This window comes from Fomitopsis serialis, assembly GCF_022376445.1.
Source record: "Fomitopsis serialis strain Sig1Antser10 chromosome Unknown B0H18scaffold_98, whole genome shotgun sequence".
Classification (NCBI taxonomy): Eukaryota; Fungi; Basidiomycota; class Agaricomycetes; order Polyporales; family Fomitopsidaceae; genus Fomitopsis; species Fomitopsis serialis.
Genome location: NW_025955058.1, coordinates 118,733 through 132,310, shown reverse-complemented (window position 1 = coordinate 132,310; position 13,578 = coordinate 118,733). Strand labels below are relative to the sequence as shown.

The 13,578-nt window shown below is 52.5% G+C and overlaps 4 protein-coding genes across 4 annotated transcripts; 1 reads left to right on the top strand and 3 right to left on the bottom strand.

Annotated features, from left to right (window-relative positions):
• Nucleotides 1-65: 65 nt before the first annotated feature.
• Nucleotides 66-2,690, top strand: B0H18DRAFT_1033740 (uncharacterized protein; the record flags this gene model as incomplete). Its single annotated transcript, XM_048030197.1, has 5 exons — nucleotides 66-90; nucleotides 915-1,244; nucleotides 1,328-1,485; nucleotides 1,544-1,782; nucleotides 1,872-2,690. The coding sequence occupies 5 exons, from the start codon at nucleotides 66-68 to the stop codon at nucleotides 2,449-2,451; spliced, it is 1,332 nt and encodes a 443-aa protein (XP_047888524.1). The 3' UTR covers nucleotides 2,452-2,690.
• On the bottom strand, nucleotides 2,669-5,288 carry B0H18DRAFT_1096454 (uncharacterized protein). Its single transcript, XM_048032453.1, has 9 exons — nucleotides 4,971-5,288; nucleotides 4,468-4,914; nucleotides 4,371-4,416; nucleotides 4,321-4,347; nucleotides 4,038-4,137; nucleotides 3,809-3,935; nucleotides 3,521-3,748; nucleotides 3,224-3,488; nucleotides 2,669-3,167 (listed from the first exon to the last, which is right to left on the bottom strand). Exons 1-9 carry the CDS (start codon nucleotides 5,108-5,110, stop codon nucleotides 3,120-3,122), a joined length of 1,428 nt encoding a protein of 475 aa, XP_047888523.1. The 5' UTR covers nucleotides 5,111-5,288; the 3' UTR covers nucleotides 2,669-3,119.
• A 961-nt stretch (nucleotides 5,289-6,249) lies between these two features.
• On the bottom strand, nucleotides 6,250-7,259 carry B0H18DRAFT_1033734 (uncharacterized protein). Its single transcript, XM_048030196.1, has 6 exons — nucleotides 7,138-7,259; nucleotides 6,987-7,087; nucleotides 6,770-6,917; nucleotides 6,651-6,714; nucleotides 6,572-6,596; nucleotides 6,250-6,516 (listed from the first exon to the last, which is right to left on the bottom strand). Exons 3-6 carry the CDS (start codon nucleotides 6,824-6,826, stop codon nucleotides 6,390-6,392), a joined length of 273 nt encoding a protein of 90 aa, XP_047888522.1. The 5' UTR covers nucleotides 6,827-6,917; nucleotides 6,987-7,087; nucleotides 7,138-7,259; the 3' UTR covers nucleotides 6,250-6,389.
• Nucleotides 7,260-10,712: 3,453 nt separating this feature from the next.
• On the bottom strand, nucleotides 10,713-11,267 carry B0H18DRAFT_1123450 (uncharacterized protein; the record flags this gene model as incomplete). The annotated part of the gene is made up of 1 exon (XM_048034693.1): nucleotides 10,713-11,267. The coding sequence occupies one exon, from the start codon at nucleotides 11,265-11,267 to the stop codon at nucleotides 10,713-10,715; it is 555 nt and encodes a 184-aa protein (XP_047888521.1).
• Nucleotides 11,268-13,578: the final 2,311 nt, after the last annotated feature.

Genomic DNA, 13,578 nt, shown 5'->3' with positions numbered 1-13,578 from the left:
CGGACATAGCGAGAACACAAGATGGTGAGTCGAAAAAGAGTGAAGGTACCTATCGTTCGCGAACGATGCAGGATGAGGGCGGAGGAAGAGGTCGCTCGCGACAGGTGGCTCAGCCGCGCAAGGTTCTCAGTCGAGCCGTGGCCAGAGCGCCCACCGCCACACTCCGACTTGGCTGCCGTTGCGCAGACTCTCAACGTTGAGTCAACGCGACCTCTTTGAGTGGGGGACGGCGGTCGCGCAGCCTGGGTTGCTTTTACCACACGTTTCGCCCCTCGGATCCGACTTTCGGGCGAAGTCTCAGCATGCCTGTTCGATTCACCTCCTGCATAACATGCCCCCTCATTACAGCTGTATCTCGTTCGATGTTCCATACAGCCAGATCAAGGTCGACGACGTCCTGCAGGCTTCCTTCAGCGACTACTTGGGCCAACCGTGCCTCACGGTAGGCAGCGTTGAGGACTACCAGCTTCGTCTGGTAGACTCTGAGGTGCGTATATGCTTTTGAGAAAAGCATGTACCGCTAATGCTTCGGCTGTACCGACGCAGGACGGATGCTCACTTCCAACGACGCCACTGAGTCGCACCGCTATCGACGACTGGTATGAGCTGAAGAGCTTCTCTCTGTCCTCAACAGTTCTCGCGACCTTCGGGGATGGTCGATATCTTGCGGACGTTGTGGAGGAGTCTGTGGCAACCGCGTCGGACAGTGGGAGGATCAGATTGCTGGCCTTCCTCCGGGGTACGTGTCATTGTTTCTTTGTGTAGTCCCATCTGACACAAACCTCCGATTTTAGCTGACATCATTAAGCTCTACAAGCGCATGAAACAGCCTTAGGTACAGGTACAGGGATTGGTACCGACAGGTTGGTTACTTCTGTGTTCTTCGCACACTATCATTGATTAATGCTCTTCAGACCTTGTCAGCGCACAAACCCAGGCTCCTTTGTCGCTTGGCGGTGTTTGCCCCCACGATGATTACGGACCTCATGTATCACTGTACGAGCCCGCTTTCGCCGAGGCATGGGAGTCGCTCAACGAAGCCACCAACAATCCGACCGCTTTCAAGCCTTCCGACGACTTTGACATGGTGTCCTTCATGGCGCGCCTGAAGACCGCCGTCAATGACCCCCGGCACAAGCTGGAGCCCGAGTACTCAAACACTGTCTCGGGCCTTCTCGCCCAATTATTCGACCAACCCTTGTTCGACTCGAAACACGTCTACCGCCAGGACAAGAAGAACGACAGTAAGGGTGACAACGAGGGCATGCAGGATGGTGGCGAGAGCGAGGCAGACGGGCACGAGACGGACGAGCGCAAGGAGCGCAAGGGAGAATATTGACCGAGATTGACCATACCGCAACTTGCCCCGTTGCTAACGGGTTTGAAGTCCCCTATGTCATTGTGGAAGACAAGCTCCTGAACGGGCCTGCAGACGTGCAGTCGGTCTCCACGTATCAACACCTCTACGGGGCGGTGAACCAGGCCGTAAGTAAAAGCAGACTACAGTTGACACTGCTATCCACTGACGTCTGTCTTTGACAAGTACGACTCCATCCGCTACTCCTCTTGCTGTCCATGCTTGCTCGTGGGGATGGTCGGGACCATTATGACCTTCCGTGCGGTATATGCCACCGACATAGTTCATTCCGACCTCCTCTGGGTCTTGGGGCTACCCTGTGGGTCTTCGGCAGGAGTAGATGCGATCGCGAAACAGCTGCACGTCTTCCGACAGCTCGCGCGGGACCTGCGCAGGTCATATGCCAAGCTGCATATCGGCGCACCGTTTCTCCAAGAGCGGGCTTTCTACCACCCCAGGCCTCGATACATTGACAAAACCCTCCGAAGCTACTTCTCTTTACACACCAACTCAGTACTGGTCGGGCGATCTTCCTGGCGACTTACGGTGAAGGTGCTGCAACTACCGTGTACGTAAAGTTCGTCTCAGGGCCCTACGGCGCCGAAGCGCAGGAGCGTCTCGCAGAAGCGGGATTCGCCCCGAAGCTACTTTTCTTTTGCAAGCTCAAGGGCGGCTTGTCAATGGTTATCATGGAAGCTGTTCCCGGCGGCGATCTTACAGAAGAGCGCCTTCAGTCACCGCAAGTCATGGACGATGTCTCCCGAGCCATCGAGGAGCTGCACAGGCACAACCTCGTGTTCGGCGACCTTCGCGCACCGAATGTCGTTGTGGCCGACAAGGAAATGGCGAACAGCTTCCGACCAGGCGGCGCGTATCTTGTTGACTTCGACTGGGCTGGGAGGGACGGGACGGCTCGCTTTCCGTACAATCTCAACACCTCGATTGCTTGGCCAGACGGTGTCACTCCAGGCTCTGTCATCACCAAGGACCATGATCTGGCGATGCTTGAGACGCTCCGCAGCAAGATGGAGACAGACGTAAGGTCTGATGGGATGCGCGAGGAGACCGGTTCGTCGGTGTACTGGTGCGAGTGAGCGTAGCGTCAGCGAGGTCGGAAACACACGGCTGGGAAGTCAATAGTCGGACGCGGACACAAAGGTACTCAGGCAACGTCCTTTCATCAAAGCTTAGGCCTACAGCCCTCAAATTGTACTGTATCAATACATCAATTGATATTCGATCTCCAGGCTACCACCATCTATGCTCAGCGCTCAGCTGACAACTGTCTCGGGCGAGCATAAGCAGGAAGGGGTGGGACGAAATGTGAGCGAAGCGGAATGTTTGCAACTGCGACATGCCCAGAATGTACAAACCTCAGACCCTACAGCTATGCGGTGCGAAGCGCCGTAGCGCATACTTCCGCTGCGCTCTGTGACCCAGTGCGCGGATGAATAGACCCAGTTATACTGGGCCGACTGACAGTATAATCGTTCACGACGTATGTGGTTTCATACGAGCTTGTGTTGCATAATGGACCGATGTTGGACGCGGTGCGAAACACCCCTGCTCGGGCGGGCCTCATCTCCGTTTGACGATAAAGCCAGAACTGAACGTTAAAATTAGACGTAAGTACCGAATCATACGGTGGGATAAGTTAAATCATGCACAGAAAGCCCAAAAGAGTGAGTGTCGTAGTGACAATGAGTCGGCATCTCGAGCCGTTCCAAGGCTCGAGCATCATACCCTAGCAACAGCAACACGCTCACCACAAACCCATCCAACTGACCCACGGGCTCACCGCAGCAGCGACCTCCCATCCGAGCCTCGCCGCGACCACCCCGCCCACAACCTACTCGACTTCCGGACGAGAGGCCCGTTCCGACGCGCACTCAGGCTGGCGCTCGCCCCCGGCGACCCGAGCGCGACCCAGTCCCGCCACGCCGCGTACATCTCGACGACGAACGCCTGGCCCTCGGGTGAGCTCCCACCCTGCGTGTTCCAGTTGTACGGGTCGACCACGGGCGTGAGCCACATCTCCGGGGAGAAATGGCTAAGGCCCGCTCCCCCGCCCGTCGGGGTCGGCACCGCGTAGCTCGCCGTCGCCGTGTTGGAGGGGGCGGCGGAGGTGGCCCTCGTGTGGGTGAAGCTCGTCGCGGGGCCGACGCCGTCGCCGGTGCCCCACGAGGTGTAGCCGGCGGCGGTGCCCGCGGGGCGGAGAGCGCGTCGCGGGCGGCCTCGGCGTTGGGGATGTACGTGTTGACGCCTTGGAGGGCTGCGAGGCGGTAGACGGTGCTCGCGAGGAGGGAGGTGGAGGAGCCGTCGAGGAACCAGGTTTTGTTGTTGGCGTAGTTGTGGAAGAGCGCGGTGGAAGAGTCCTGCCAGGAGAGAGCTCTGACGTCAGTGCGCGTGCGCGAGGGTAGGGAGTGAGTGATGCTCGCCTGCAAAGTGTACATCCCTTTGTGGATCTCGACGATCCAGGTCGAGAGGTCCTTCATTTCGCTGACCATGGTGTCGGCGAATTGAGAGTGCTGGATCGTGGCGAGGACGCGGACCATGCCCGCAGCGGCCCATGCATTACCTGTACAGTATCATGTTCAGTCGTTGTGGTAGGTGGTCCCATACGTTGCTAATGCCCTCGTGGCCCCGGAAACGACTCTATTATCCGACCATTGAAACTTACCTGTTGACCAATAACCGGGATCATAGGCTCCCGTACCGAGCAGGATGTGCTGCCATAGAGGCGTAGTGGTGTTGGAGAGATACGCGCGGTAAAGTTTGACCTGTAGAGTATAGGTCAGCATACGTTCGTGATGGCGCGAGCGGTGAATCATGTGTGATATGATGTAGTCAGTACGGAAGACGAGCAGTGATTCAAGCAGGGCTCATTTGGCAATCTCTTCGTTGTCGAACAGCCGGTTCCGTTCATCAACTATTCGGTGATCTGAGCACGAACGCATACTTGCCTGATTATATGCCTCCTCGACAAGGGACTGGCCGCGTTGCCGGACAGGACACCATAATAAGCGAGAAATGGAGGAATCATGTAGACGGCATCGGCCCTGTGTGAAGCAGTGTTAGCCACATCTCCCAGACATGCACAAACTACTAACCATAACTGTGTCGTTTCAATACGATGACTGATCGCACCGTCGCTAGTGCGAGGCACGACCGTCAATAAATATTCAAGCTGCTCCTCCGCCGCGCGCGCATAGGACACGCCCTGTCCGACCGACGTACCAAACGGGCTGTCCGCAAGCTCCGGCCTATCAAGCTCTGGCTCGGGCGCGCCCGTCCAGTTCGCGATGAGCATTGCGATGCCGATGGACGCAGGGTCGCCGGCCGCGCCGCCCTCGACGTACATGATCGGCTGGGGGCCCGTCGCGTTCGAGCGGTTGTACGCCGCGTTGTAGGCGATCTGGAGGACAGGCCGGAGCGCGGTGTAGTTGTAGGACGAGGAGTTGTTGCCGATAGGAGGCGGGAGGGGGGTGTCGGCAAAAACGGCACAGGCAGGGGCATCGGACTCGACGAGAGCCTCTGCCTCCGTGCCGAGTTCCCATCTGCGGATGTGAAGTGTTAGTCGACGAGGGAAGGAACACAAAGGGAAGGGCCGTACGTCTGCTGTGCGGCGAGCCAGAGATTATCCTTCACGTCGTCCAGTTGGGCGTCGGTGGGGGTGTGTGCTTCGGCAAACCGTGACTTGAAGAACGATGCGCCCAGCAGGGCAGTGGCTACAGCGAAAGTGGGACCGCGCATGAGGAAGGAAGAAAGCGAACTCAGGAGTACCTACTTTAACTATGCTCAGACTGGCAATAAATACGAGTGAGAGAATTCGGCGACTGAGGTGGATGCCAGCAGCTGCTGCATGTCAGCCTCGCATCAGACTGCTCCGATAATTGTATAAACATGAATGTCGCATCTGTGTTACCCGACTGGTCGCTGTCCAGAATGAGTCGGGGTTGTCGGTGTCAGGTTGAAGTGTCATAGAGTGCCCTGATGTGATTCACATGTGTCCGAAGCACTCTATGAGTGCCGATGCGACAAAGTGCGTGATAGCATCTGTCAAAAATACTATATCTGTCACTATGAGACTCACTAGAATTCTGCGTGTTCATAACTGGCCAAGTGCTGTCTCGGTGGCCGTCCTGCGGCAGTGCATGCACTCGCCTGTGATGGGATGAACACAACCGGGTTGCACCTTGACAAGGATCCTTGCTGCCGGAGTATGAGAAGAATCGAGCATAGGAGGTGTCTTACAGACCTACCTTAGTCTACCTAATGCGGTAAGGATTAACCTTGTTGAACGCAGCGCCACGATCGTCCTCGGCACCCCGGCCCGATGATCCCGCGGCCCATTCTCGTCGCCTGGCACAGAACCTCGTCTGCAACTGTTAGACAAGGATATTCGGAGCCAGCGAAGGTTGAAGGGATTGTCGACTCTGCCCACGGGAGACTACTGCAACTGCCTCCACGCGCCTTCTGCTGCCCGTCAACGGCGTCCCAATCATCGCCCGCGCACCCATCGCTTCGTTCGGTCATCAAATGCAAAACCGCGTCGTCTTGCAAGCCGTGCCGTAAGTAGTGGCACAGCCCATATAATGTGCCACTGTTTCCGACACATCTCCCGCCAAGTTGCTATGCGAACATTTTCCCGCTGCGCGTGCAACCCAGCTTTGCTGCTGCCTACCCTGTAGATCCACTTCACGTGCCGGACGACGCAGTGTATGAATCGGACATGGCGTGTGGGTTCATACGAGCTCGGGTTGCGACTGGTGTGCCGATGTTGGACACGGTGCGAGACATCAACGAGACATCCCATCTCGGAGTTCATTGCCTATGAAGAGAAAGCCAGAATCGAACACGTTGATTAGATGCAAGTACCGAATCATACGCACATGAAATAAGTTAGACAGCGCACAGAAAGTCTCCCAGCGAGAAGGAGTCGGTGTCTTTAGCCGTTCATTCAATGTGCACAAGTTAGATTGACATCGCTGAGTTTGTCAGACCGCATCTAGTGTACCATTGGCAACCCAAATCACATCTCTGTCGCTCGTAGCGAATTGCGCACCGAAGGCTGGTGGCCCGAGTCGCCAGCTGAGCCGTTGAGCTCAAAATCGGAATAGACGTGTAGAGTCTCTCGTATATGTCGGCGTACATTCAGTCTGCAACACATTCAATCGGGGCGATCCGAGAGGACATGTCACAGAATACACTTACACAGCGAGCAGTGAGTTGACGTACACTATGAAACAACCCCGTCAATCATAGCTTATCTTCGTCGAAATACTTGACCTACGTGCGCTTCCAGGAATGTCGAAGATGTCGATGATGTATGACCCTTGGTAGAGCTCAATGAAGTACTAGCGGATGTTTGTTAGCGAGTCAGCATATCAGCTCAGCAACTGAATTATTCACGGTGCCAAATGACAGCAGCTGTGTAACCCTGCCGCGGCACGTAAGGCTCCGAGTCATACCACCGTTGACACAGTAGATAGTCACTGACGAAGTGAGGGCGCCACGATTGATGGCATACAGTGTCAGCTGCGACACTATCCCAGCGGTGCTGTAAAGTGACACTGCATGAGCAAAGTGCACCAACTCAGCATGCAGACACATCAAACAGACTACGTACTTAGGAAGCCCACTTCCAGAACCACGGAGAATCCAGCACAGAGACACTGTCAGATACGTATCCGCAATGGCACTTGACAGCAGTTGTATGAGCGACGGGACCTTATAACGATGAGGATGGTTGAATAAGGAGCATCTATGTCAATCCTTACTGTCGCGTTGCTGAGAAATCTGGTAGCATTTGTTGTGGTTGTCCTTGGTGGGATGGTCCAGACGAGATCAGATCAGATGCCAGTGAATTGAAGTAGCATACCTACGATTGATACGTTGTGCCTAGCAAATACATTATTCTCGTCAGAAGCAGGAAACTAGAAAAGAAGTCAAGATTACATACCGATACCGCACGCTAAATCACTACTATTCAATGCAAAGCAATGCGAGAAGAGCCAAACACGGACCCAAAGATATCAGTACGAGGATAAGCTATAACGTAGTCACGACGTGAGAATAGCAGCAACTTAGTTCCATGATCAAAATATAGAGTGTACCGCGGCGAGGATGAGAGGCAGACTGTGTCGTCGACTTTGTAGTTTCATCACTTAGCCAATTCGCGGTTCAGATCATGATATCGGGGATGATATCATGTACGAGCACGTACGTGACCATATAGTATGAACGTAGAAACTTACTCGGCAAGGTCAGCACCAACACATCGGGACACGAGTGACCGCGCACCATTGGACAAGGAAAACTATAATCTCCTGGGTCGAACTGATCAGGCTACACCGGGCGAGAGTCGGAATCTTTCGTCCCGAAAGATTGGGAAAAGAGTTCGAATCTTTTTACCCATATTTGGTATGAATGATTAGTAATATGATTGCAAACATTATGTTCGATCATTGTGTGCACAATATTGGAGACAGATTCCTAAAAAGATTGTAGACATTGTTTTGAATCATTCTGTGTGCAGTATTGAAGACAGATTGGTGTAAAGATTGGAAATGAGTTTTGGTCATAACATCTCTGATCTTTCAATGTAGAAGCTTGCAGAAAGTTCTCAGATGCAGAATGAATATTTTGGGCCAAATTGATTGTGAACAGACATCAAAAGGATTGCAGAGTGATAAGTTACAATCTTGTTTCTCCATAATCACATCATGTAATATTGACAAATGATTGTGACAGGCTTCACAATCCTCCATGTCTAATGTATTCCAAAGGTCTTTCAAAGGAAGTTTTGAGTTCTGTGAATACTGTCTTTTAGGTATGAAAGATTGGAAAGTATGATTGCAATCCTATCACAGCACATGTGTGCAGAAAGATGGTGATAGGATTAGAATGCAATTTTGAAGCTTGTGTCTCTGATTGAAGTGTAACATTGTTCATGATCTCTCCACAAACTCTTCTCCTGAAATATTGGGAACATTGTACTCAAGATTTGGGCATGAAGTATTGGAAATAGATAGCAGTGGCACACCTAGCTGCAGTGTACCCTCTCAATTCCAACAGCTCACATGAAGAGATACATGAAGTATTGTGACCATGGGGGTGACAAATCATGTTTGTGATCTTTCAGGGAACAAAGATAGTGAATGAAAGTGTGCCACTCCTAAAAGATTGCAAACATGTGTGTGCCACTTGTGAAAGATTGCAAACAAATGGGTGCCACTCAGAGCAGATTGTAAAGAAATCAGTACTGATGCCATCTGGGACCAGCCTCTGCATATGTAAACATGGTCAATCACACTGGACTATGACTTGGATAGGCAGACAAGTCAATACAGTGACAGGCTGACTAATATATGTAGTACATGTATATGTATAAAGCACATACACTGGATAGTACAGCCTGAACATTGGGACAATTAGTGGTGTTGCAGGTGATTGTACAGTGTAATTGTACAAGGACATGTAACATGCTTGTACAACTGCCATGCATATGTATTGCTACTGTACAACTACCTGTGCAACTGTACAAGGAGTTGTACAACTACTTGTACATCTACTTGTACATAACAACTTGTACAACTACTTGTACATCTACTTGTACAGGGACTTGTACAACTACCTGTGCAACTGTACAAAGACTTGTACAGCTACTTGTACAAGGGCTGGTACAAGGGCTGGTACAACTACTTGTACAAGTAGTTGTACAACTACTTGTACAGTGACTTGTACAAGGGCTTGTACAAAGGCTTGTACAAAGACTTGTACAAGGGCTTGTACATGGGATTTGTACAAGGACTTGTACAAGGGCTTGTACAAGGCTTGTACAAAGACTTGTACAAGGGCTTGTACAAAGGCTTGTACAACTACTTGTACAACTACTTGTACAGGGACTTGTACAGGGACTTGTACATCTACTACGTGCAGTCACAGAGCAGTGCGAGCAGAACTCTGAGGCCGGGCAACGTACAGCACGACGCACACAGTGATCGTGAGCACGTAGGGCCAATTCGCTACGTGCACAGACAGCCGATGGATGGACAGCATGCGCGCGCAAGTGAGCAAGCAAGTGGGTGACAAGGCGGGTACAGGGCATGACAACGCCCAGCACGACACGGACACGGACAGTGACCATATGCATACAGGGTGAATACCCTGTGTGCAAACATGGCCGTCAGCAGGTGAACATGGCCATAGGCCTTCTTTAAAGGTTTGTGAATGTGCATGGCACATCGATGACAATTCTTCTGACCATCTTCACGATAAGGCTATAGAGCTCGACTAGTACGACCCAGGCTCCCGACTCGGGCTTTCTCGATCACATCACCAAATATTGTGATGGCACCGGTACCACCAGATGGCTGTTGCGCGAACGCAAGGTCCTGCGCTTTGTCCCATTTGGCTCACCACTTGATAAGGATCCGACCGAGGCGGGCGACTTAAGCTTACTGGGTACTAACACCGGTGATGTGGCTACACCGTTTGAGCCATCAATTGAGGCCGCAGTACAATTGATATCGACCCGTTAGGCGGAGCTGTCATTGACTGCCATCCCGACGCGAGGCATTCGTGCCGTCCCACTAGCCCGAGTGCGCAAGCCTGAGCACAATAACCGAGCACAGTCGGAGGAAGAGGGACAGAACGAATGACGGGTAGGAGTGGTGAACGAAGAGACAGGAAAGCAGAGGCGTGAAACCCAAGGTCGGTCGTTTTTAGCATTCCTACTGACGGCTTCTGTTTTCAGTCACCATGCTCGAGCAAATGCATTGACAAGCAACAACTTGCAGTGCCTATTTGTCCGCCAGTCCCGCCAGTCCGTGCCCGCCCTCGCCCTCTTTGCTTGCACGCCCGCCCGCGCGCTCTCCCTGTCTCCTTTGCTCAGCTTACGCGCCCGCCTGCTTTGTTCGCCCACCTGTTGAATGGCCCGCCCGCCCTGCCTCACATTGCAGCCCATTCCCATCCTTCTCCCTGGCTCGCCCTCGCCCTTTCGCTGTTGCCCTCTTGCTTGCCCGCTTATCCTCTCGCGCCTACCTGCTTGCACTCTCGCACCTACCTGCTTGCACTCTCGTGCCCACCCGCTTACCCTCTTATGCCCACGTGCCCGCCCTCTCGCACCCGCATCGCCAGTCTTTCCTGTATGCCCATCCTCTCGTTAGCTTGCCCTCCCGTTCTCGTTGCTCTTCTCTCGCCCATTCACCCCTACCCTGTCCGCGTGTTCTTGTACGCCCGTGATCGCCCTGTTGCTAGCTCGACCACCCGCCCGCCAACACGTTCTTTCCTGCCTGCATTTGTCCTCTTACCCGACCACCGCCCACCCGGGCCTGCCCTTCCGTCTTCGGCTTCATGCCTGCTCGCCCTCGACTTCTTGGGTCCCAGCAGTTCTGAGGGTAGAGCCATTGAGGTCGACTGTACCTCCGACACCGATGAGGGAGGAACTCAGCCCGCTTACGCCTCGGGAAGCCTGCAAGGTTGCAACGCCGCAGGAGGTTGTGTCAAAGCCAACGATCCCGAAGGAGGCATCGAAGGCTGCAACACCGAGGGACGCTACCGACGTCCAAGGAGGCCTCCCGGAGCCCCCCGAGGTGTCGAAGGTGCTGACTCGGTCAACATGAAAGGCGTCTGCATAAAAGGTGTTAGCTCTGCGTGCCTGCGGTGGACATTTGCGCTGTGCAGCCTGTGCTGCACGTCGCCGTATCCTGTGCATGCCGTCCATCCGTCCTCGCCTATCTCCCAGCTGCTTGCCCTCCCTCGCCATCTGCTCGCTTCCGTCCTCGTTCGCTGTGTACTCGTCCTCGTCTGTCTCCCAGCTGCTTGCATGTCTCTCCCAGCTGCTTGCATGTCTCTCCCAGCCGCTCGCCTCCCCCGCCACCTGCTCGCTCCCGTCTGCGCCCGCCATCTACTCGTCCTCGCCTGTCTCCTAGCCGCTTGCTGCCCTTCACCGCCGTCTGCTCGCTCGCGCACGCGCCTCACTGTCCGCTCGTTCTCGCCTGTCTTCTAGCTGCTTGCCTGTCTCTCTAGCTGCTCGCCCTCCCTCGCCACCCGCTTGCCCTCCCTTGCCGTCCACTCGCCCTCCCTCGCCGTGTGCTCGCCCTCCTCCGCCATCCGATTGCCCGTCCGTGCCCTGCGGTTTGCTCGTCCTCGCCTGTCTCCCAGCCGCTTGGCTGTCTCTCCCAGCTGCTCGCCCTCCCCCGTCACCCGCTCGCTCCCGTCCGCTTGCAGTCATCGCTGCTCGTCGGTATGGCTCTGCGTGTCGGCTGTGTTTGTACGCGGGGCTTTTGCCCTCTGCGCTCGCGGGTGGCGTGTGTTCTGTTGTGCGTTCCTGTATGTCTACTGCCTACTCGCCCTCCCTCAGGCTTGTCCTTCGGCCATTCACACATGGTCCGTTCCTCGGCCATGTTTGCACACAGGGTATTCACCCTGTATGCATATGGTCACTGTCCGTGTCTGTGTCGTGCTGGGCGTTGTCATGCCCTGTACCCGCCTTGTCACCCACTTGCTTGCTCACTTGCGCGCGCATGCTGTCCATCCATCGGCTGTCTGTGCACGTAGCGAATTGGCCCTACGTGCTCACGATCACTGTGTGCGTCGTGCTGTACGTTGCCCGGCCTCAGAGTTCTGCTCGCACTGCTCTGTGACTGCACGTAGTAGATGTACAAGTCCCTGTACAAGTCCCTGTACAAGTAGTTGTACAAGTAGTTGTACAAGCCTTTGTACAAGCCCTTGTACAAGTCTTTGTACAAGCCTTTGTACAAGCCCTTGTACAAGTCCTTGTACAAATCCCATGTACAAGCCCTTGTACAAGTCTTTGTACAAGCCTTTGTACAAGCCCTTGTACAAGTCACTGTACAAGTAGTTGTACAACTACTTGTACAAGTAGTTGTACCAGCCCTTGTACCAGCCCTTGTACAAGTAGCTGTACAAGTCTTTGTACAGTTGCACAGGTAGTTGTACAAGTCCCTGTACAAGTAGATGTACAAGTAGTTGTACAAGTTGTTATGTACAAGTAGATGTACAAGTAGTTGTACAACTCCTTGTACAGTTGCACAGGTAGTTGTACAGTAGCAATACATATGCATGGCAGTTGTACAAGCATGTTACATGTCCTTGTACAATTACACTGTACAATCACCTGCAACACCACTAATTGTCCCAATGTTCAGGCTGTACTATCCAGTGTATGTGCTTTATACATATACATGTACTACATATATTAGTCAGCCTGTCACTGTATTGACTTGTCTGCCTATCCAAGTCATAGTCCAGTGTGATTGACCATGTTTACATATGCAGAGGCTGGTCCCAGATGGCATCAGTACTGATTTCTTTACAATCTGCTCTGAGTGGCACCCATTTGTTTGCAATCTTTCACAAGTGGCACACACATGTTTGCAATCTTTTAGGAGTGGCACACTTTCATTCACTATCTTTGTTCCCTGAAAGATCACAAACATGATTTGTCACCCCCATGGTCACAATACTTCATGTATCTCTTCATGTGAGCTGTTGGAATTGAGAGGGTACACTGCAGCTAGGTGTGCCACTGCTATCTATTTCCAATACTTCATGCCCAAATCTTGAGTACAATGTTCCCAATATTTCAGGAGAAGAGTTTGTGGAGAGATCATGAACAATGTTACACTTCAATCAGAGACACAAGCTTCAAAATTGCATTCTAATCCTATCACCATCTTTCTGCACACATGTGCTGTGATAGGATTGCAATCATACTTTCCAATCTTTCATACCTAAAAGACAGTATTCACAGAACTCAAAACTTCCTTTGAAAGACCTTTGGAATACATTAGACATGGAGGATTGTGAAGCCTGTCACAATCATTTGTCAATATTACATGATGTGATTATGGAGAAACAAGATTGTAACTTATCACTCTGCAATCCTTTTGATGTCTGTTCACAATCAATTTGGCCCAAAATATTCATTCTGCATCTGAGAACTTTCTGCAAGCTTCTACATTGAAAGATCAGAGATGTTATGACCAAAACTCATTTCCAATCTTTACACCAATCTGTCTTCAATACTGCACACAGAATGATTCAAAACAATGTCTACAATCTTTTTAGGAATCTGTCTCCAATATTGTGCACACAATGATCGAACATAATGTTTGCAATCATATTACTAATCATTCATACCAAATATGGGTAAAAAGATTCGAACTCTTTTCCCAATCTTTCGGGACGAAAGA